General features: G+C 29.1%; 6 protein-coding genes across 11 annotated transcripts; 3 read left to right on the forward strand and 3 right to left on the reverse strand.

Annotated features, from left to right (window-relative positions):
* Positions 1-316: 316 nt before the first annotated feature.
* LOC118063747 (leucine-rich repeat-containing protein 49) lies at positions 317-3832 on the forward strand. Of its 3 annotated transcripts, none has more exons than XM_035077901.1 (6): positions 317-477; positions 614-1422; positions 1487-2712; positions 2805-3178; positions 3263-3488; positions 3645-3814. In XM_035077901.1, exons 1-6 carry the CDS (start codon positions 334-336, stop codon positions 3677-3679), a joined length of 2814 nt encoding a protein of 937 aa, XP_034933792.1. In that variant the 5' UTR covers positions 317-333; the 3' UTR covers positions 3680-3814. The 3 variants fall into 3 exon arrangements, with proteins under 3 accessions (XP_034933792.1, XP_034933793.1, XP_034933791.1); XM_035077902.1 differs by having other exon boundaries at positions 3588-3695; XM_035077900.1 differs by having other exon boundaries at positions 318-477; positions 3263-3502; positions 3588-3832.
* A 109-nt stretch (positions 3833-3941) lies between these two features.
* Positions 3942-6149, reverse strand: LOC118063665 (doublesex- and mab-3-related transcription factor 1-like). Its single transcript, XM_035077764.1, has 2 exons — positions 4416-6149; positions 3942-4335 (listed from the first exon to the last, which is right to left on the reverse strand). The coding sequence occupies exons 1-2, from the start codon at positions 4849-4851 to the stop codon at positions 4052-4054; spliced, it is 720 nt and encodes a 239-aa protein (XP_034933655.1). The 5' UTR covers positions 4852-6149; the 3' UTR covers positions 3942-4051.
* On the forward strand, positions 5804-7169 carry LOC118063666 (uncharacterized). The gene is made up of 5 exons (XM_035077765.1): positions 5804-5981; positions 6231-6293; positions 6354-6386; positions 6454-6495; positions 6565-7169. The coding sequence occupies exons 1-5, from the start codon at positions 5887-5889 to the stop codon at positions 6650-6652; spliced, it is 321 nt and encodes a 106-aa protein (XP_034933656.1). The 5' UTR covers positions 5804-5886; the 3' UTR covers positions 6653-7169.
* A 713-nt stretch (positions 7170-7882) lies between these two features.
* Positions 7883-14561, reverse strand: LOC118063693 (general transcription factor 3C polypeptide 3-like). 4 transcript variants are annotated; one of them, XM_035077795.1, is made up of 6 exons: positions 14424-14561; positions 13672-14133; positions 13400-13591; positions 11502-13321; positions 11135-11424; positions 10842-10980 (listed from the first exon to the last, which is right to left on the reverse strand). In XM_035077795.1, exons 2-5 carry the CDS (start codon positions 14100-14102, stop codon positions 11144-11146), a joined length of 2724 nt encoding a protein of 907 aa, XP_034933686.1. In that variant the 5' UTR covers positions 14103-14133; positions 14424-14561; the 3' UTR covers positions 10842-10980; positions 11135-11143. The 4 variants fall into 4 exon arrangements, with proteins under 4 accessions (XP_034933683.1, XP_034933685.1, XP_034933686.1 ...); XM_035077796.1 differs by lacking the exon at positions 10842-10980 and having other exon boundaries at positions 11085-11424; XM_035077792.1 differs by lacking the exons at positions 11135-11424; positions 11502-13321; positions 13400-13591; positions 13672-14133 and adding exons at positions 7883-10254; positions 10326-10752 and having other exon boundaries at positions 10821-10980; positions 14424-14545.
* Positions 14562-14645: 84 nt separating this feature from the next.
* Taf11 (TATA-box binding protein associated factor 11) lies at positions 14646-16088 on the forward strand. Its single transcript, XM_035077789.1, has 5 exons — positions 14646-14868; positions 14948-15228; positions 15301-15388; positions 15531-15627; positions 15705-16088. Exons 1-5 carry the CDS (start codon positions 14740-14742, stop codon positions 15836-15838), a joined length of 729 nt encoding a protein of 242 aa, XP_034933680.1. The 5' UTR covers positions 14646-14739; the 3' UTR covers positions 15839-16088.
* Positions 16086-17160, reverse strand: Blos4 (biogenesis of lysosome-related organelles complex 1 subunit 4). Its single transcript, XM_035077790.1, has 4 exons — positions 16765-17160; positions 16631-16702; positions 16333-16566; positions 16086-16247 (listed from the first exon to the last, which is right to left on the reverse strand). The coding sequence occupies exons 1-4, from the start codon at positions 16861-16863 to the stop codon at positions 16119-16121; spliced, it is 534 nt and encodes a 177-aa protein (XP_034933681.1). The 5' UTR covers positions 16864-17160; the 3' UTR covers positions 16086-16118.
* Positions 17161-18311: the final 1151 nt, after the last annotated feature.

Raw genomic sequence — 18311 nt, forward strand, 5'->3', positions numbered from 1 at the left:
ATAGACAAAGATTGATAATGAATGTTATATATTTAATAATTATTTAATATTCACATTTTACAGTTGGAAATTAATGTTTAATATCATACAAATTTTTTGGAGGTTAATAAACCTTGTTAAAACAGGGAAGGAAAGAAATATGAATCTACCAATGGCGGAGATAGTTTATTGTGAATGTTTTATTTTGAAATGACTTAGTTAAAACCTCTGATACATTGTTTTTGCTGTAATTTTTTTCTGAACAACCATCACCATAGTTTCTAAAATAAACAACTTGAGTATACGTCAAGGTATGTATAGTAAAGATTTTTGGGGTTTTCAGTAAACGGCGCAATGACAAATAAGAATAAATCAAATATTGACGGTAGTATATCGAATTATTATCAAAGTCTGATATTATTACGTAGGAATATAAATTATTTGGTTTTATTTGTCGGTTATGTGATGCCAATAAGCAGCAATAATTTAAAGTCACCGGTAACAAAACTGTTTGTTTTATTTCTTTAATAGTCTAAGTTTATAAATTCTAAATAAATATTTTTCGGATTAAATTGACTTACTACGTCTACCATAAAGATAAAAAATTAAATCAAAGTTTTTATTTTAATTACAGGGAACAAAATTGACTTTTAATTTATGTGGAAAATCAGCAGCATTACATGCTGATGATGTTGATCAAGATGATGGTCAATTTTTTACAATAGCACCAGCATTGCCAATATTACCAGGTGTTTTAACACCATCAAAACTTACCAAAAGATCATTTAGTTCATTAACAAGTCAATCAAGTTCAACACTTGGTTTGGAAGATGTTGAAATTGGTGGATGTGATGTTGTTGCACTTCAACAAAATGGTGAAAATAAAACAACGGTTGTGGCAACAAGAACACCAGCAGAAAGAGAAAAAAATCCCGATCGAATTTGTCTGGATAGACGTGGTCTTACGACCTTTCCAAATATTACTGGTGAACCCAAGCTACGGTTGATGTCACTTCAACACAATCTTCTATCACGAATTGAAGGCCAAGATTTTGTTCAATTAACAAAATTAGTTTTTCTCGATCTCTATGATAATCAGATAGAAAGAATTTTAGATTTAACTCCTTTAGAAAATCTGAGGGTTTTATTGATTGGAAAGAATAGAATTAAAAAAATAGAAGGGCTCAAATCATTGATCAAGCTAGAAGTTCTAGACCTCCATGGCAATCAGATTGTCCAGGTGTCGGGATTAGAGAATTTAACATCACTAAAAGTTCTTAATTTAGCTGGAAATAATGTCAAGATGATAGGATTTAATGATTTCCATGGACTGACATCATTGAAGGAACTTAATTTAAAGAGAAATAAAATAAAAAAGCTACTTGGTTTTAACGAAACTCCACAGCTACAAAAATTGTACCTGAGTAATAATGATATTCATAAGTAAGTTGAATGACGTAATTATCAATCATTTTAACTTTAATTATAATTTATTTTTGTATTCTAGAATTGAAGATATGGGAAGCTTAGCAAAGGCTTTGGAAATTCGAGAAATCACCATTGATGGAAATCCTGTTACTTTAAATGCAGATTGTATATCTTTTTTAGTATCTTATCTACCAAATCTTCAAGTTCTATCAACAATGCAAGTCAATGAACAAGTGAGAAGAGCAGCAATGGCTTGGAGAACAAATAAAGAACAATCAAATTCAGCTTTTTTGGATTTAAGTACCCAAGTATGTGTCAATGTTAGACGTGAAGAAGTTATAATAAATGCTAAAAAAAATTGGCAACTATTACGATCACAAACGAAAAGTCTCTCTAGTAAAATGAATAATCAAAAGAATGAAAAAGTACGGGATTATAATTTACAAAATTCAAGTAAATTTGATACAGTTAAATTTAAAGGTGGATTTGATGAGAAACTGATGAATTCGGCATCATTGACATCAATTAATGAGAAGGAAGTGAAAAAAATTCAGTTCAAAAAACGAAGTAATTCTACTGATGCTTTACTTCAATTAGATCATTCGAATAAAATTAATTTAGCATTAGATTTTAAACTGCCACCAATTTTAGTACCAATTATTAATAATATTACAAGTTGTAAGATAAATAGTAGCAGTAGTAATAGTAGTACAACTAATTTAGGAAGTATAAAAAATAGTTTAAATGTAGATAGTATGGATACCACCACTGACAGTGAATTTGATAGTTCAGAGAGTCATGAGAGTCTTAAAAGTGGACTGAGAAATCACTTGATTAATACCAATTCTCGTAGCCAGTCTGTTGATAATGATAACAAGAGTGTTTATAATTTTTCTAATATTCCTCAGCACCAGTTGAGTCTATTTAAAAATCATGAAATAATTAAAGCTAACAATAATAGTAATAATGATAGTGAAAGTGTAGAAAATAATGTGAAGAAATTAATTAATAATAATAATCAAAGTCAATCGAGAATCAAGCTAGGACTTTCAACAGGGAATTTGTGCAATTTGAAGACAGGAAGTTTGGATAGTAATAGTAAGATTATGAGTCAAGCAGAAAGTTCCAAGTCTTCGGATAATTATAATGATTCTGAGGATGAGAAGAGTAGAGTAAAGAGTGCACAAATAAAAAAAATTGTTCATTATAGAAGTAATAGAGCTGCCACTGCCAGAGCTAAACACCGAGCTGTCGTTACTCAGCCTCCTTTGATTCAATTTACAGTTCCAAAAGAAAAAGAACAAGGTTTGTAATTAGTGCATTATTAACTTAGGGAGAAAAGTAGGATATTCTGTTTTGAGGTTGGAAAAGTATACAGTATTTTTTTTCTTTTTTAGGAGGAGATTATTTGATAGAAATTGTCGGCCATTGTTTAAATATTTATGGACAAGGAGCTTTAAGATTTATTGATAGATCTTGGGATGTAGTAAAAGCTAATGATGTTAATACTGTTAAATTTAATTACGTTCAATTCAATGGAATAGCAACAATTCTTAGCAAAATAAAAATAAAATTCCCTAATGTGCAGCATTATATTTTTAAAGAAACTAATATCAGTCATCTAGGACAGATAAATGCTCTTGCTGAAGTTCAAGGTTTAAAAAGTATCCAAATTGATGCTGAAGGGAATCCAATTATTTCTAAAGACTGGAAAGTTTATGCTATTTTTCGACTTTATCATTGGGGCTTGAAGATGATTAATGGCAAAGAGGTGGATTTTATTTTTTTTATCAACTATTTTAAAGCATTTAATTTTTTTTTTTTTTCATTCAAATCATTTTTATTGGTACACTAGATAACTGATGATGATGTTGAAGCAGCAAACAAGGAATATTCAGGATTGACTGACATTGTTATGTGGTCGTTACCAGAGACATTATTACAACCTTTATTGCAAAGACTTGACTTGGAAAAGGTCCAGAGGCAGAATGGCGAACAAATTACTGCCAAGCAATTTTTATTTACCAGTGATCCAGCATTGAGAGATGTTGTTGCTAAAGAAGCTTTACAATGGCGAAGAGGTAATGTGACTCAAGTAAGTTAAGATAATTTTTATATAATTAAAAAGCAATATTATTAATTAATTTTAATTGTAATAATGAATTTTTATTTTTCTTTAGGATGATTTAATTTCAAGACACAAAGGTAAAGTTTATTTATCAAATTTTATTGATCAGACAGTAGATGCAATACAAAAGTTGCAATTACTTGAAGATGAATGGCCAAATATTTTGCATGAAATTGTTTCTCAAACATTAACGGATTACTCCAATATGAATTTATATATGAAGGAACAAAGCAAAATACTCGAATCAAAGTGATAATTAATAATTAATAGATTATATAAAATATAATTAATAAATAAAACAGAAAATCTATATATATATATATATATATATATATTAAAACTAGAAGAAAAAAACAAATGTATAGCAATATTGTTTTTAAATGAAACTTAATACGTCATTGTTATAGAATTATTTCAGTACAGTATTTGTATTAAACAAAAAAAGCGAATTTAGAAAAATAAAATAAATATAAAAAAAAAGTTATTTGTAATAAAATACTAATTAATTTAAATACTTTATGTTCCAATGATTGAATCAACACTGAATGAAATGACAGGTTTCTTGGATTTCTCTGGTGAATTACAAGATGATTCTTTGATAAAACTCGTTGCTGATTGTATTAAATGTGTTAGAGTTGAATTATTACATGATGTATCCATAAAATTAGTATTCCATGAAATAGTTGAGTATCCAGGATAGAATTTATCAATTTCCATTTGGTTATTAGTAAAATTAAATTTCTGTTCAGTTGAAAGATTACTGACAGCTGCACCAATGAGGTTATAATTATTCTGAATCACTAGAAAAATAATGATCCAATTGAATATTATTATTTAAAAAAAAAAAAATAATTAATTTATAAAATAAACAAAGACTTACAAGTATTTGAATGATGTCCATTATTGTTATCAATACCTTCAAAATTTTTTGTGACATTTATTTTCGTTTGGGTAACTCGGAATTGATGTTTTGGATAACCTTTTGATTTTTTATGATAAAAAATAGTACGAGTGGATCGATTATTAAGATTTAATGATCGATTATCAATATCAGATGATAATTGTAAATCATTAGCAATTAAACTGCTAATTTGTGTTTGCTGTTGTCTTCTCAAAGCCACCTGTGCAGCCATCACCCTTTGTCTTTCGACAACAAGCAAGCAACAAGGACATCGGCAATCTTTCCAAGTACACGATCGCTTATGGCCCTTTAAACTTGATATTATTCCATGATTACGACATCTAGCACACTTAGGACTTCTTAATCGTGGCTCTTTTATTTCAAATGGGCACAAATTATCACTTTTATCATCCATACTCCGATTTGATGATTGTTTTATGAAGGAATATACTTTTAATACATCTTAGAAAATGATTTGGCAAGATTTTATCATCCAAGAATAAGACTCCAACTGATCTCTCAAACTCTTTGAGCGCAACTAACGATCTTGATGCTGATTCTTGCTCCAAATGTAAACTTAATGCTTGTCTTAACATAATTTTCATTTCTCAAGCCAATGTATTTCTTCTCTAAACGATTTAAAATGTATTTTTAGTGTCGAAAGCGTATGATTGGTTGAAGACATCAAGTAGCCACGCCAGTATTCAAATAACGGACCTCCTCTTCTCGAATCCTCTCTCAGTTTCTAATTACATCCAGCCTTTGTAATTAATTAAAAGGTTAGGATATTAATTATTATTAATATGTTGATAAAAAAAATTATTAAATAGGTTAGAAAATATTTTGAATCAATTTGTTGTTAGTTAAGTTGGAGAATGAAAATATTTATAGGTTATTGGATGATAAATAAAATATTAAACCTATCTTTGGTATGATTATCTAACAGAAAAGTATTTTTTCTTCTTTATTTAGCAGCATAATATCAACATAAACGTTACGATATCTTCAATTCTTAAGATTCTTTCTTCCAATTCCTTGACAGCTGGGACCAAATGGAATTTTTCAAACAGCAAGTTGACTTAACTTTTAAGAGCTCGTTAATGCGATACTCTTATATGTTGCCAACGTACAGTTAATATTAGTTTAAAGCTTGTTTTTCTAACGCAAATATACCATCCGGATATCCTTTTCTTTTAAATAAGATTTCTAGATGGTATAGAATAACTTTGAAACCTATGATGCATATGCTTACATTAAACACATCGTTTTATGAAACATTAGCTTCTTCATACACTACACATTGTTTATCCTTTTATCGTTCAAATGTTTATCACACTTGAAAGATTTATTTCATCTTTAAATTTAGCGTTAGCATAACCTTTTTTGACATTTTACCTTTTTTTTTTTTGCTCTTGGTATTTTAAATACAATTCTACCAAATTCATCCACAATGCATTGCACTACTAGCGTCAATTGGTACATCGGAAAATTTGTCTTCAATTTCTTCCTTGTTCTTTTCCTTTATGAAGGTTTTTTAAAAGAAAAGTAAACCTAATATATTTTATTTATACTGTTTAATTATAAATTGATCATTCTAACCTTTTTTTTTTTATTCAACTGCCCATTATCTTCAGCAAGAATCCAATGTTTAGCATTCATGCTATGGTTAAACATTGGCAACAAATCATGAATTATCTATTTATCAAGAAATAATAAAATTTATTTTATATAATAGTAGATTGATATTTTGATAACCTCAAATTATAGATCCTTTATTGATTAATTATTTTCTAGACCAATAGATTGTGTTTGTGGAGCAGGAGCTAGAGATTTAGCACGTCAGAGAAGTGGTAAAGAGTAAGTAATAATAATTAAAATATTTATTTCATGATAAATTAATGATTTTTTGTTCATCAGGCCACCAAGAAGTCGATGTATCTGCAAACATTGGTATGTAATTAATTAAATGTTTTTTTTATTTGGTTAAATAAATAGTATTGATGATTTTTTCGTCTAGGAGAAAAGCTATTTATCCTTGTGGATGCAAAAGAAAAGCAATGTAAGTAAAATAAGATAAATAATTTCAAAGAATATTGAATAATAATTGTGTTTATTTGAATAAATGTAGAATTGACCAATGTGCGGGAAGACGGCCAAGTGTTTCACACAATCCAGATGATTCAAAAAAGAAACCATCATGTTGCTGCGGACATTAAATGTTTCATTAATAAGTAAATATTGTCAAATTACGACTGATTTTAGTTTTTGATAAATATTTACATAAATATTGATGTAAATAAATATAAAAAAGTAATAAGCACAAAGTATAAATGAAGGATAAGTAATGTGTCTTTTTCAATTACTGCAACAAAAAAATAAATTAAAAGATGCAATATATAGACTCTAAAGTTGACTGTCAGTTAAAAGTTAAAAGTGGGAAGTCCGAAAACGTATGAGATATTCAAAGTCAATTAATAAATGTCTAGTTGACTCTGACATGTCTATAAGTAGAACTTCAGGGTAGCTGACATACTTTACATTCACAATCATTCATGTCTGGTTTGAGACATCCATGACCCAAGATGCTTTTTCTTAATTTCATTACTTGACAATGTTGCAAATTTAAAAATATCTTAAAATATACATTTTGGTATGTTTTCATAACCAAAAAAAAAAACAACATTTAATAACCTTAAATATTATTTATAAATAAATTAATTTTTTAAATAAACAATAAAAGAGTTTATCATCTTCATCATTTCATCTACTCTTTTTACCGAAATTTTTCATCTTAATCTACTTAGGAGATTGTTGAATGCCAGGCTTTGTAGATGAATAACGTCAGCATATTACCTCTTTTGCGGTCTTTTATACCACAACTTTACTTCATATAAATATTTTTTATCATCATTTGTTCCATTTAAATAACTTTTTTTTTATTCATACAAGATATCTGGTTTTTTTAAATAAATATTTCACTAGCTTTTGGCTACTAGTGTTGTCTTCTTAATATTGCTCATTATTTTTGATTATTTCTTGCTAATAAATAAATAAATGTTTGTCTTATTTTTTCGATAATTTTCTGCTTAAATCATATGATTTTTTTCTCGTTACAATTTTATAAGAATCTTATATTTATTTACAGGTTATATATTTATTGAAATTCGTACTTTTATCATATCATCATTGTTTTGTTTTTCAAAAAATTGTTTATAAAAAATTAAAATTGTTATGATTCATATAAAATTATTAACAACAATATTTTATCAATATTGACTGAATTTTTTAACAATTCTTATCATATAATAAATAAATTTAACTTAAAAAAAAAGTAAGTGGAAAAATTACCGTAATTTTTCTGCATTTATTTTTAAATCTTTTAAAATGTTTTTAAATATTTTAAAAAGTAATGATATGACATAATTACGAATTTTAAAGATCGATTCCATTATAATAACTTGTTAATGTAAATTTAATAATATTTAAAAAATTGTTTATGCTTTAAAATGAAGCAGTACCTACATGTCCTAACCTATTCAATTAAAGCTAAAAATAATTATTTTTTATAATTACTGAATAAAATACTGAGTTTCTGGTAATAATTCATGTTTCTCAATGCAGCCTTTTATCCACTCACTATCAATTATTTTAATTGATGCTTTCCCTAGTTCATTCACTTGCTTATAAAGTTCAACAAGTTTTACATTATTTCGTCCACTATTATTATTTAAATTATTTATCAAATTATTTACAAACACATGGGTAGTTAAACTATTAATAGTATTGCTTAACTTTCCATTCATAAACAGAAATCCATATTTTCTCCAATCTGATACATCAGCAAAATAACCTACAATGTTTGTAAACAAGCTTAATTTATTGCTTCGTAATTTATTTATCAGTTTATCAGTATCATCTAGGGTATTTAAATTGACATTTAAATCATTCTTGATTAGACAAACTCTTTCCAATGATCTTTTAAGACTCTGTTCATCAGAATCTTCAACATAACTATCATAATATTCATCAAACTTCTTCATCAATCGTTCTTTGGTTACACTTCGACATGACAGTAATTCCCATGGATAAAAATCAACTAATTTAGCCCAATTATTTTTCTCAGCTGCTCTTCTTAACCAATCTAATTTAACTACATCATAAGTACGACAATTAACTTGTGTTTGAACTTTTACTGAATTCGGATTACCAACAATCAAACAAAAGGTATTCTTTCCTGGATTCTGAACAATTTTAGCTGAATGACTGATCAATATTCTTTCAATATCACTTTTCGTCCATTTTTCTTCATCATTAAATCCTGGTTTTTGTAATTTCTCTTCACCATTTATCACACATATCTCTTTAGCTTCAAACAAACGTGTTTTTCTTTCAACAGTGGCCGCATTAACACCAAAGTATCTTGAATCTATTTTCAAAGGCTTCAAAAACATTTCTTCCTTAATTTCACGAAGTCTCTTAGACGGTGAACCTAACAAAGAAAGATCAGTTTGAACATCAGACATTGTTGCATGACGTTTAGTGAGCTTCTGAACTACACCATCAGATTTAATAAATGACTTGAGTTCAGTTAGACTACACACATCAGTCCAAGGTTTATCTTCACGACTTCTCAACACTCTTGGGAACCTTAGGGTGTATCCAGCTGGCTGATAGTCACATTTAATCATTTCTGTAGCTCGAAGTTGGAGAACTAGTGATCGTTTTGGTTCAATCCAGACATCAGGAAGATACTTTTTAGGTCCAACAATGTTTCTTGGACATTCTTGAGACCAGTAAGGCTTGAATCGTTCATTTATTTCTTTGATTTTATCAACTGACAGTCCAGAACTTACCGAACCAACTGACAAAAATTTTAAATTGCTGTTGGAGTCAATAGTTATCTCACTTTGTTCATCTGTTGATGAATTATTGCTTCTACTAGAACTTGATACTCCCATCAAAAAGCTGCTGATTACTCCAGCATATTTATTCTCTCCATAATAACCACCTAGTATCAACATGTCAATATCTTCTATCAATCCATCAGAGTATTCAGCTTTGAGTTTATAGCAACAATTGCCTTCTCTTGAATTCGGTCGGTAATAACTGTCAACCTTCTTTAAAACAATCCCTTCATCATCATTGTCCATACTTTTATTGAATATATCCAGCACCTCATCTTTGGTTTTTACTAGGGTATTTTTACAACGCACCAATACACCTTCCTGTTCTTTAAAAGCAGCTTCAAGAATCTTCAATCGCTCATGTAGAGGAAGATTGATCAGCAATCGATCATTATATAAAATCACATCAAATGCAATAAAGCAAGATTGATAATTACTTCTAGATGTTAACTTCTTGACATCATAGGACATTCCTTTAGAGCCGAATATTTTTTTTTCTTTATGCCAACCCACTAGTTCACCATCTAGAATGATAGACTGACATTGAGGATTAATTAAATCAGCAATTGCTTTTGTTAGGAAGCTATTCATTGATGATTTTGATGCTCCAAAACCAGAATTATCAGTTATATCTAAACCATGACGTGTAAAATATTTATATTCTCCATTTTTCATATGTAATTGGCTCCTTTCTCCATCGAATTTCGTCTGAATAACATAAGTATCATCAGATGTGAATAATTTACCGATTTCTTCGACTTTCAGACGTTCAAGAAGCATCGGTTTGAATGGTGAAAGAAGAGCAACGTTGGAGATATTTCGTTCCAATTGTGTCTGGAGATTTAACAAAGTGTCACATACCTGTTTAAGGTCACACTTTTCACCATAATACCAATCAGCATCAGGATGATATGCTGGAATAGTTGTGAATTTAAATAAGTGAATGATCAACAAGTAAAGCATACATAAAAATTGAAAGACTTACCTTCAAATATACTTTTCTCTCCCATTCCAATTTTAATGTCTTTCAAAATAATTCTCGTAAACCATTTTATTTCCATAGCATTACATTTTTGTAGATGAATAAATTCACTATCTTTGCTTCCATTTTGTGCATTCTTTTCAGCTATTTTGTCTAGAATATTATTGATTTGTTCTATTGATAAATTTCCTGACTGACGAAGTCTTGATGTTAGAATCCAATAAACTCGTTCAGCAAAATCATTCATCTGCATTCTATCACTTGATGGTTGTCGGTAATTAATAATACTCTGTGCTTCAGTACTAGTCTTTCCTAAACAAAATACTCGAACGTACAGCTTTCCTAGATTTATTTGCTTCAGTCCAAATGGTCCACGGTGTTTATCACTTTTTACAAGTAGTAATCTCATTACTGGATACAACGAAACATCCTGTAAACAATTTTATTTATTGAAATGAAAACTTCTTTAGGTGTGTTAAATATATTCAAGATGCTTACAACATTTGGATCCTTTTCTTTCATTTCTCGGCCCAATTGTCGATAATTATCCAAGAACTTCTTTAATATTTCAACCTTCTTGTTTCCTCTAGCTGTCCAAATGTTCTCTAGAACCTCACAAAAATTTTGAAAGGTAATTTTAGATGCCAACGACATGATTCTGTAACAAACAAGAAGGCAAAATAATTTTTTACAAAATAAAAAGTGATGTTTAAACTGTTTTATAAAAAAATTTGTTGAATTAATTTTTTTTTAAAAAAAATGTTAAGTAAAAAAATATTTTATTTATTATCTTCATTTATCTATAGACGTACAACTATGTTTTAAATAACAATATATTCATCAAGATATATTCTTGCTAAATCAGGATTGCCTGATTGCATATAAATAAGATGAATATTAAAAGCAGCTTCTCTTCGGAGATCAAAGAGTTCAGGACGACTAGCAATAAGTTCGGAAGGCGGTGAATCCAATACTAATTTATAAAAGTGTAGAGCACCAGTAAGAAGTCCAATTTGATGAAGAAGACGACCAATATTATAATCTGATTCTTGTTTCATTTCAGGACCACGTTGTTGTGCGTATTTTTTAAAAAATGTATAAGCTATAAAGACAATTAAATAAATTAATTTCACGGATAATTTTCAAATTTTTAATTAATTAGTTAGAAAATAAACCTACCCTGAATGACAAGTCGATGTTTTTTAGCAGCATATTTTTGACAAGCCATTTGCAGACAAGTAACTCCAATAAGTAAAGCAAGTAATGGAGCTGGTGAATCTTTGTACAACGACACATAATCATTGAGCGCATATTTGTAGGTTCCCGAAACAAGGCAGTTATTAGCATGAAGAAGATGCAGATGAAAAGAGGCATTCTCTCCAAGAAGTCTCATGATAAATCTATTATGTCGAGCATCATCAGCAGTCTGGATAACAACATTTAATAAATTCCATAGACTTGGTTTTGTAAAGTCTCTCACTAGGTCTCTGATGATATTGTACGCATGATAAGAGTCCTTGTTGTAGATACAAGCAAGTAGACATAGAAAAATAATATGTGGAGTTTTTGGTTCAAATTTTTTCGAAGTCAATGCTGTGAAACAAATCCGCTCTAGGACTCCATATTTCTTGAGATCCCAAGCCACCTGGCACATCTTGATGAACAGGCTATACTCATCATTAAACGATGGCACAGTTGAACTACTGAATGTTGGAGCATTGTTGTCTTCAAGTGGTTCAGCACGTGAAAGTCGATGGAGATGTAGAGCTTCACGTCTTTCACGTACTCTTGGTCTCATTAATGTTGGCAATTCAGCTTTACTTCTCAATCTGATACACTCTTTCATCAAAAGTAAATATCCTGATTCCAAGAATTCATCAAACCTTTTGATTTTATATAGAAGCATTGTTTTGCGATAAAGAGCATCAGGATCAATTACATCAACATCAGGATCTTGTTTTAAAATATCTATAGCACGATCGTAGAGTTTCATACACTTGTAGAGTGTTGATAATTGAAGTTTCGCTTCTAAATGTTGAGGTGAAAGCTTTGTCACTATTTCGTAAGCTAGAATTGCTTTTTTTAGGTTCTTACATCCAACCCAACATTCAGCATATCGCAACCAAACAGCAGCTAGACTATAATTTTCACTGTTTATCAAAGGTTCTAATACTTTGATAGACCTAGAGTATTCTTTTCTACTCATCAAAGCTTCTGCGACGTCCAGAAATAAATCTCCAGAAGCATCTGGATGTTCTTCCTTCAGAAACTGGTTGATTAAACCATCTGCTTTGTCTACATTATTTAATTCTATTACAGCAACAATACATTTGGCTTTTAAATCAACAACTACATCATTCGGAATGATACAAGATTCAATAATTATTCCTGAATTATCAGCAAGAGCTACGGAATCATTTTCAATAAGTTCTGTCCTTTTAACAGAAAATTGATGATACTTTACACTAATACTAGTGTAACGAGATAAAATATCAAGACATCTGGTGAATTTTTTAGAAGTAATCAATAACTCTGTGATAATATTTACTTCTTCTAGAGTCACCAAGTCTGGGCACTTATTAAAAATTTGTTCCATCGCTTCTAAAGCTTGTTGATGATTATTTTCTTGAATAAATTTTTGAGCAACTATTTTGGCATAATTGATCAAATATTCACCATCTTCTGGACCAAGTTGATGAATTAACTTCATGTATCCCTTGATAGAAGCTCGAACATCTCCAGTTTGCTCTTGAAGCTTGGCTCTTTCTTCATACAACGCCACATCTTTAGGATTAGCTTGAATGGCTTTTGAATAACAGGTAATTGCTTGTTTAATATCTCCAGAGTCTAAAGAAATATTAGCAAGCTTAATCCACTGATCAACATCTTTGGGATTTAAATGAGCAGCAATTAGTGAAAATTGAAGAGCTTTTTCTGGATCACGAGTCTCGTAAATCATCGCTAAGGTTTGGAATGGTTCTGGAGCACTAGGGACTTGTCTAAAAAGAATAAAAAAAATATTATAAAATAACTGATTTGATGCTTTGTATCAATTAAATATGGTAAATTAAATTTACCTGATGATTTCCATACACATTTTGATAGCTAAATCAGTCTCTCCTTTGGCAAAACGTAAATTAGCTTCACCCATAAGACCTTGTAAAGCTAAAGGTAAATTCCGACGTTTCTTTTTACGACGACCTTTTTTTTCATTCTTTTCATCAATCGATTCTCTAGGTCGTGCTCTTCCACTACTTGAGGGTACGACTCTGAAGGAATAAATATTATAAAATAAATAAATAAAAGTCAGACATTTGATAACATGATAATAATTATTCTCATTACTCACATCATCGGTTGATTTTCTGTGGTTTCATTTTCAGCATGAGTATCCATTCGTGATGAGTACTCCGAAAAAGTTAACTCTCCATTTAAGAATTGTTTGGTCAATCGTTCTTGTTCTTCTGGTGTTAAGACATCATTATCTTCACCATCTGACCCTTCTGCTTGATATGAATCTTTTGGATCTTCATTAGAGATAGTAGATCCTAATGATCCAGTTATTTCAGCATCTTCAGGGTTAATTTCACATATTTCCAGGGCATTTGCTTCAATAAATTCATTTAAATTAGCCACTTGACTCTCTTCTAGCTCTTCTATTATTACTGGAGCTAAATCAGGTGTTTCGTCTATCAACAACGGACCTTCTGATGATGGTGATAATACTCTCAGATGAAAATCCTCCGCTTCATTCTCTGAATCCACTTCCATTTTCTCCATTTTCTCCGAAGATGAAATTATTTTATTTTCCCTGCGATTAGACTTTCGTTTTGTAGGAATCACTAATGAACTTTTTAAAAGTGCTATTTAAATTGACATGTTCATTGATATGTAACCAATCAAAAGCACTAATAGACTGATATTATATTATTTTAAGCTACAATTAATCATAATTAAATTTATAAAAATCTATTATTTATATTTATTTACAATAAAAGATATAATTGTTGGTTTTGATTATCTCAACAGAGGTTATGTAGACACAAAGTTGATGATTTTCGTTTAAAAATTGTAGAAATAAATACAAAATGATAAACCTACCTGTAGTAATTAATTATTGACAGATATTGAATTACAGATCAGCCATTCAAACGGTTTTTATGTCGTTTTTTCAAATAAATTGTTAATTTAATATTCTGAAAAACCTGCACAACTCGACAAATCACGAGTGACTGCTCGATATCCTTGATACACACTCGTTTTCTTATCAACACCCCCACCATTGCACATTTCGCTCGTTGATACCTTATCGATCGAGAAAATTTGGCCGCTCAAAGTGAGGTTAGTTTTTGTAGAACAACAACAATACACTCGTAGCCTGATTATCAACTCTTTTAATAAATTAAATAAATAAAAAATGGAAAATTTATTTGGACATGACGATTCTGGGAATGATAGTGATACCTTGGAGGATAAGACAAAATCAAATTCAGATAAAAAGAATAAATCTAATGATTCCATAGAGATTCATGAACACGAAATAAAGGTAAGTTATTATGATTATAAATAATGGCCTATTAATTATTATTATTTATAATTAATTAAGTTAATGCTTTTATTTCCAGCCAGATATAGAATCTTTAGAGTTAACGCATAAATCCGAAACAATATCAAAAGACAATCATTTATTTGACAGTAATAAAAATAATAACCTCAATGATATCAACAGTATTCCTAGTAGCAGTAAAAAACCACGGTTGGATACAAATTCTCATGGTAAAAATGATGATTTATTTAATACTGATATTGTTATGCCACAAACAACGCCAAATTCTGTGAAAGATAGGCGAGAAAGTAAAGAAAAAAATAGACGAGAATTGGAGGAAGAAGAAAGAGAAAAAATGAGGTAATTTATCAAAGTAACAATAATGTATCTTTTTTAAAATTATTTTTAATAATAAAAATACTTTTATTGCAGAGTTTTAGTATCAAACTTTACAGAAGATCAATTACATCGTTATGAAATGTATAGAAGAGCAGCATTCCCAAAAGCTGCCATTAAAAGAGTACGTAAATTAAATCGATACAGGTTAATTGATTTATTATCAACATAAAGAAACTTATTCCAAAAAAAAAAACAATGCCATTGATTGTTTATAATTATTGGAATACTAAGGATTGCATTAATTAATTAATTTTTTTATGTAGATAATGCAAACAATCACAGGATGTTCAGTATCCCAAAATGTAGTTATAGCGATGGCAGGAATAGCTAAGGTCTACGTTGGAGAGATTGTGGAAGAAGGTAATTAATTAAATTGCTAAATAGAAGACTGAAGAATAACAAAATTAATTATCAAGACATTGTTATTGTTTGTCAAGCTCTTGATGTAATGGAAGAATGGGAAGACAGTGGACCACTTCAACCAAAGCATCTTCGAGAAGCTGTTCGTAGACTACGACTTAGGGGTAAAATACCTATTGGACGTGCAAGAAAACCATTTTTCAGATTGTAATCATTTGTTATCATAATTATTTTATTTATAGAAAATATTTACATATAAATCATTTCCCATTAATTCAATAACTCTAGTAACCAAATCAACGTAAGATTTAAATTAGTAATCTGATGAAGAATAAAAAGAGACAGACATCTGATGAAAATTCTTACGTTAGGGCTGGCTACTAGGGAAGCTTTGAACTTTATTAAAATCAAAATTATGAATAAGAAATTATAATATATTAAATAATATTTTTATCTCTGAATATTTATTAATAAATATTTTATTTCTAATACTATTGAGGTGATTTGAAGGCATCTTTGGTCCTGAAGATTGGAGGTAAGTCTATGGTATTATCACTACGCTTTGGTGATGCTGTTGATGGTCCTCCAAATGCTGTAGAGTTTTCAGGAGTCTTGGATCTCTACAAACAATAATTTTATCCGGTTAAACTGCTTTAGGATGAGAAGTTTGAAGTAGTTAATGAAATAAATTAAATTAAAATTTACAAAAAATGATAGTGGACTGAAGATCCCTCGTAATCGATCAGAAACAGTTGTATTCGCTCCAAGTTCTGCTTCAGCATTATCAACAGCTGCTTCAAGATTCGTTAAATCAATACTTGCTCTTGCCACGACATGCTCCAAAGCATCAATCCTTCGACAAAGTTCCATTAATTGTGGATTCACTGAACGGAATCTGATTAGATGTTCATAAGTACATTCAGCTCGTAGGTTTTGAACCTATGACATCAATTTAATCATTATTTCAACACTTGACAATCAATTTTTTATCATCCTTCCATACCATTCCAACAATTGATTCAAATTCCTCCAAACGAACCATCATTTCATCAACAGTCTCATGAACTTTTTTAGTCTGAAAGGAAAATAAATTAATTATCTTTTTTATTAGAATCATTAAATAAATTAAAAACTAACCTGACTTGGGAGGTCAACTTTCATGAATGAAGAATAATCATTTGCTAATGTTTCAATCATTTTATCATTCGCCTGATTATTCATTTTTAATTCAGGCATATTTTTTACATTAAATAAAACCTTTTTATTTAATTAAATACAATAGGATTGGAAAAAATAATAACCGTACATATGTTTTGACACAAAAGAGATGACGATGGTAACCGAATACTCACGGAATCATTCGAAAATAATAGTGAACAAAAATTCAAGTGAACGACTGAAGGACTGTACATGTAATTTCACCATTGTATCAATTTAATCATTTTTAAACATTAATTTAATCTTTTAAAACCCAAGCGAAAGTAAACTCTGTAACTTTACTTCTTCATTAACCACAGACTGTAACCGCTAATTTAATGGGATTTATCCTTTAATTTTTTTTAACCACTCATTTAAGGTGACTGCGTCAATTAACTTGTTGATGATGAATAAATACTTATTATAATGAATATAAGATTTTTTTTTTTATAGTTAAAATAAAAAATCTTAAAATGAGGTTATTGAAGGAACTAAGAAAGTTGGCTTCTAGATGTTGAAGTTGGATTGAAGTGGAGAAAATTGTTTATCAATAATCATTAATTTTACTTTATCTTGGGTTATATATTTCTAGATGTGGTCTAATGATACCCAAGTAGATCTAATTTTATCTAAAAGTTTTACAATTAAAATCTAACCTTATCTAATTTAATCTTATTTCATCTAATGAGATCAAAAACTTCTTTTTTTCTTCTTTCTAGGTGGAAAATATTTTTTTTCTAATGAAATGTAAATGTAATCTAGTTATTTATAACCTAGTTTATTGATAAATGTAATAGGCTTTCACAAATCATCATATGATTTTTTATATACCACTTGGAGAAAGGCCATCCAGGTGTATACCATCAACACATTTAACATCTCCATTTATTTCTGGTAAGTTTATAATCCTTAATAAATATAAACCTTGAATTTTATTTATTATAATACGTCAATGAGTTGTAAAAAAAAAAAAAAATTATTATTAGTCTTTTACTATTTCTTTTTTCTTTTGCTAATGACGTTTGTTGAAGAAATTATCATGTATTTTTTCAGAAATTTAAGTTTACTTTGCTAATGATTACAATGAAAAATAAATATACGATTGAAGCAAATATCATCCTGAATAATGAATGAGTTGACTAAAAATATCTAAAAGTAAAAGCGTTTAAAAATATGTGTGGTTTAATATTTGAATATGAATTTCACTTGGAGAAGGTTTTGCAACCATTTTAAATTAGATTTGCTCACATGATGAATATTTAAATTATATTGATTACACTGATTAGGTAAGTTTATTTTAAACATCATCCTGAATAATATTTCACTACCTGATAAAAATAATTCGATAAAATTAAATCAAATTCTATAAGATTGAATATGATTTAATTATAAATTTATTGTTAATAATAATTTATTATTATTCATTATTAATAATCCTGTATTGCCTTCTGGACTATAATTATTGGACAAAACTTCTTAGCTAACCT

The sequence above is a fragment of the Chelonus insularis genome, unplaced genomic scaffold (genome assembly GCF_013357705.1).
Source record: "Chelonus insularis isolate UGA/USDA-ARS -01 unplaced genomic scaffold, ASM1335770v1 contig_146_pilon, whole genome shotgun sequence".
Classification (NCBI taxonomy): domain Eukaryota; kingdom Metazoa; phylum Arthropoda; class Insecta; order Hymenoptera; family Braconidae; genus Chelonus; species Chelonus insularis.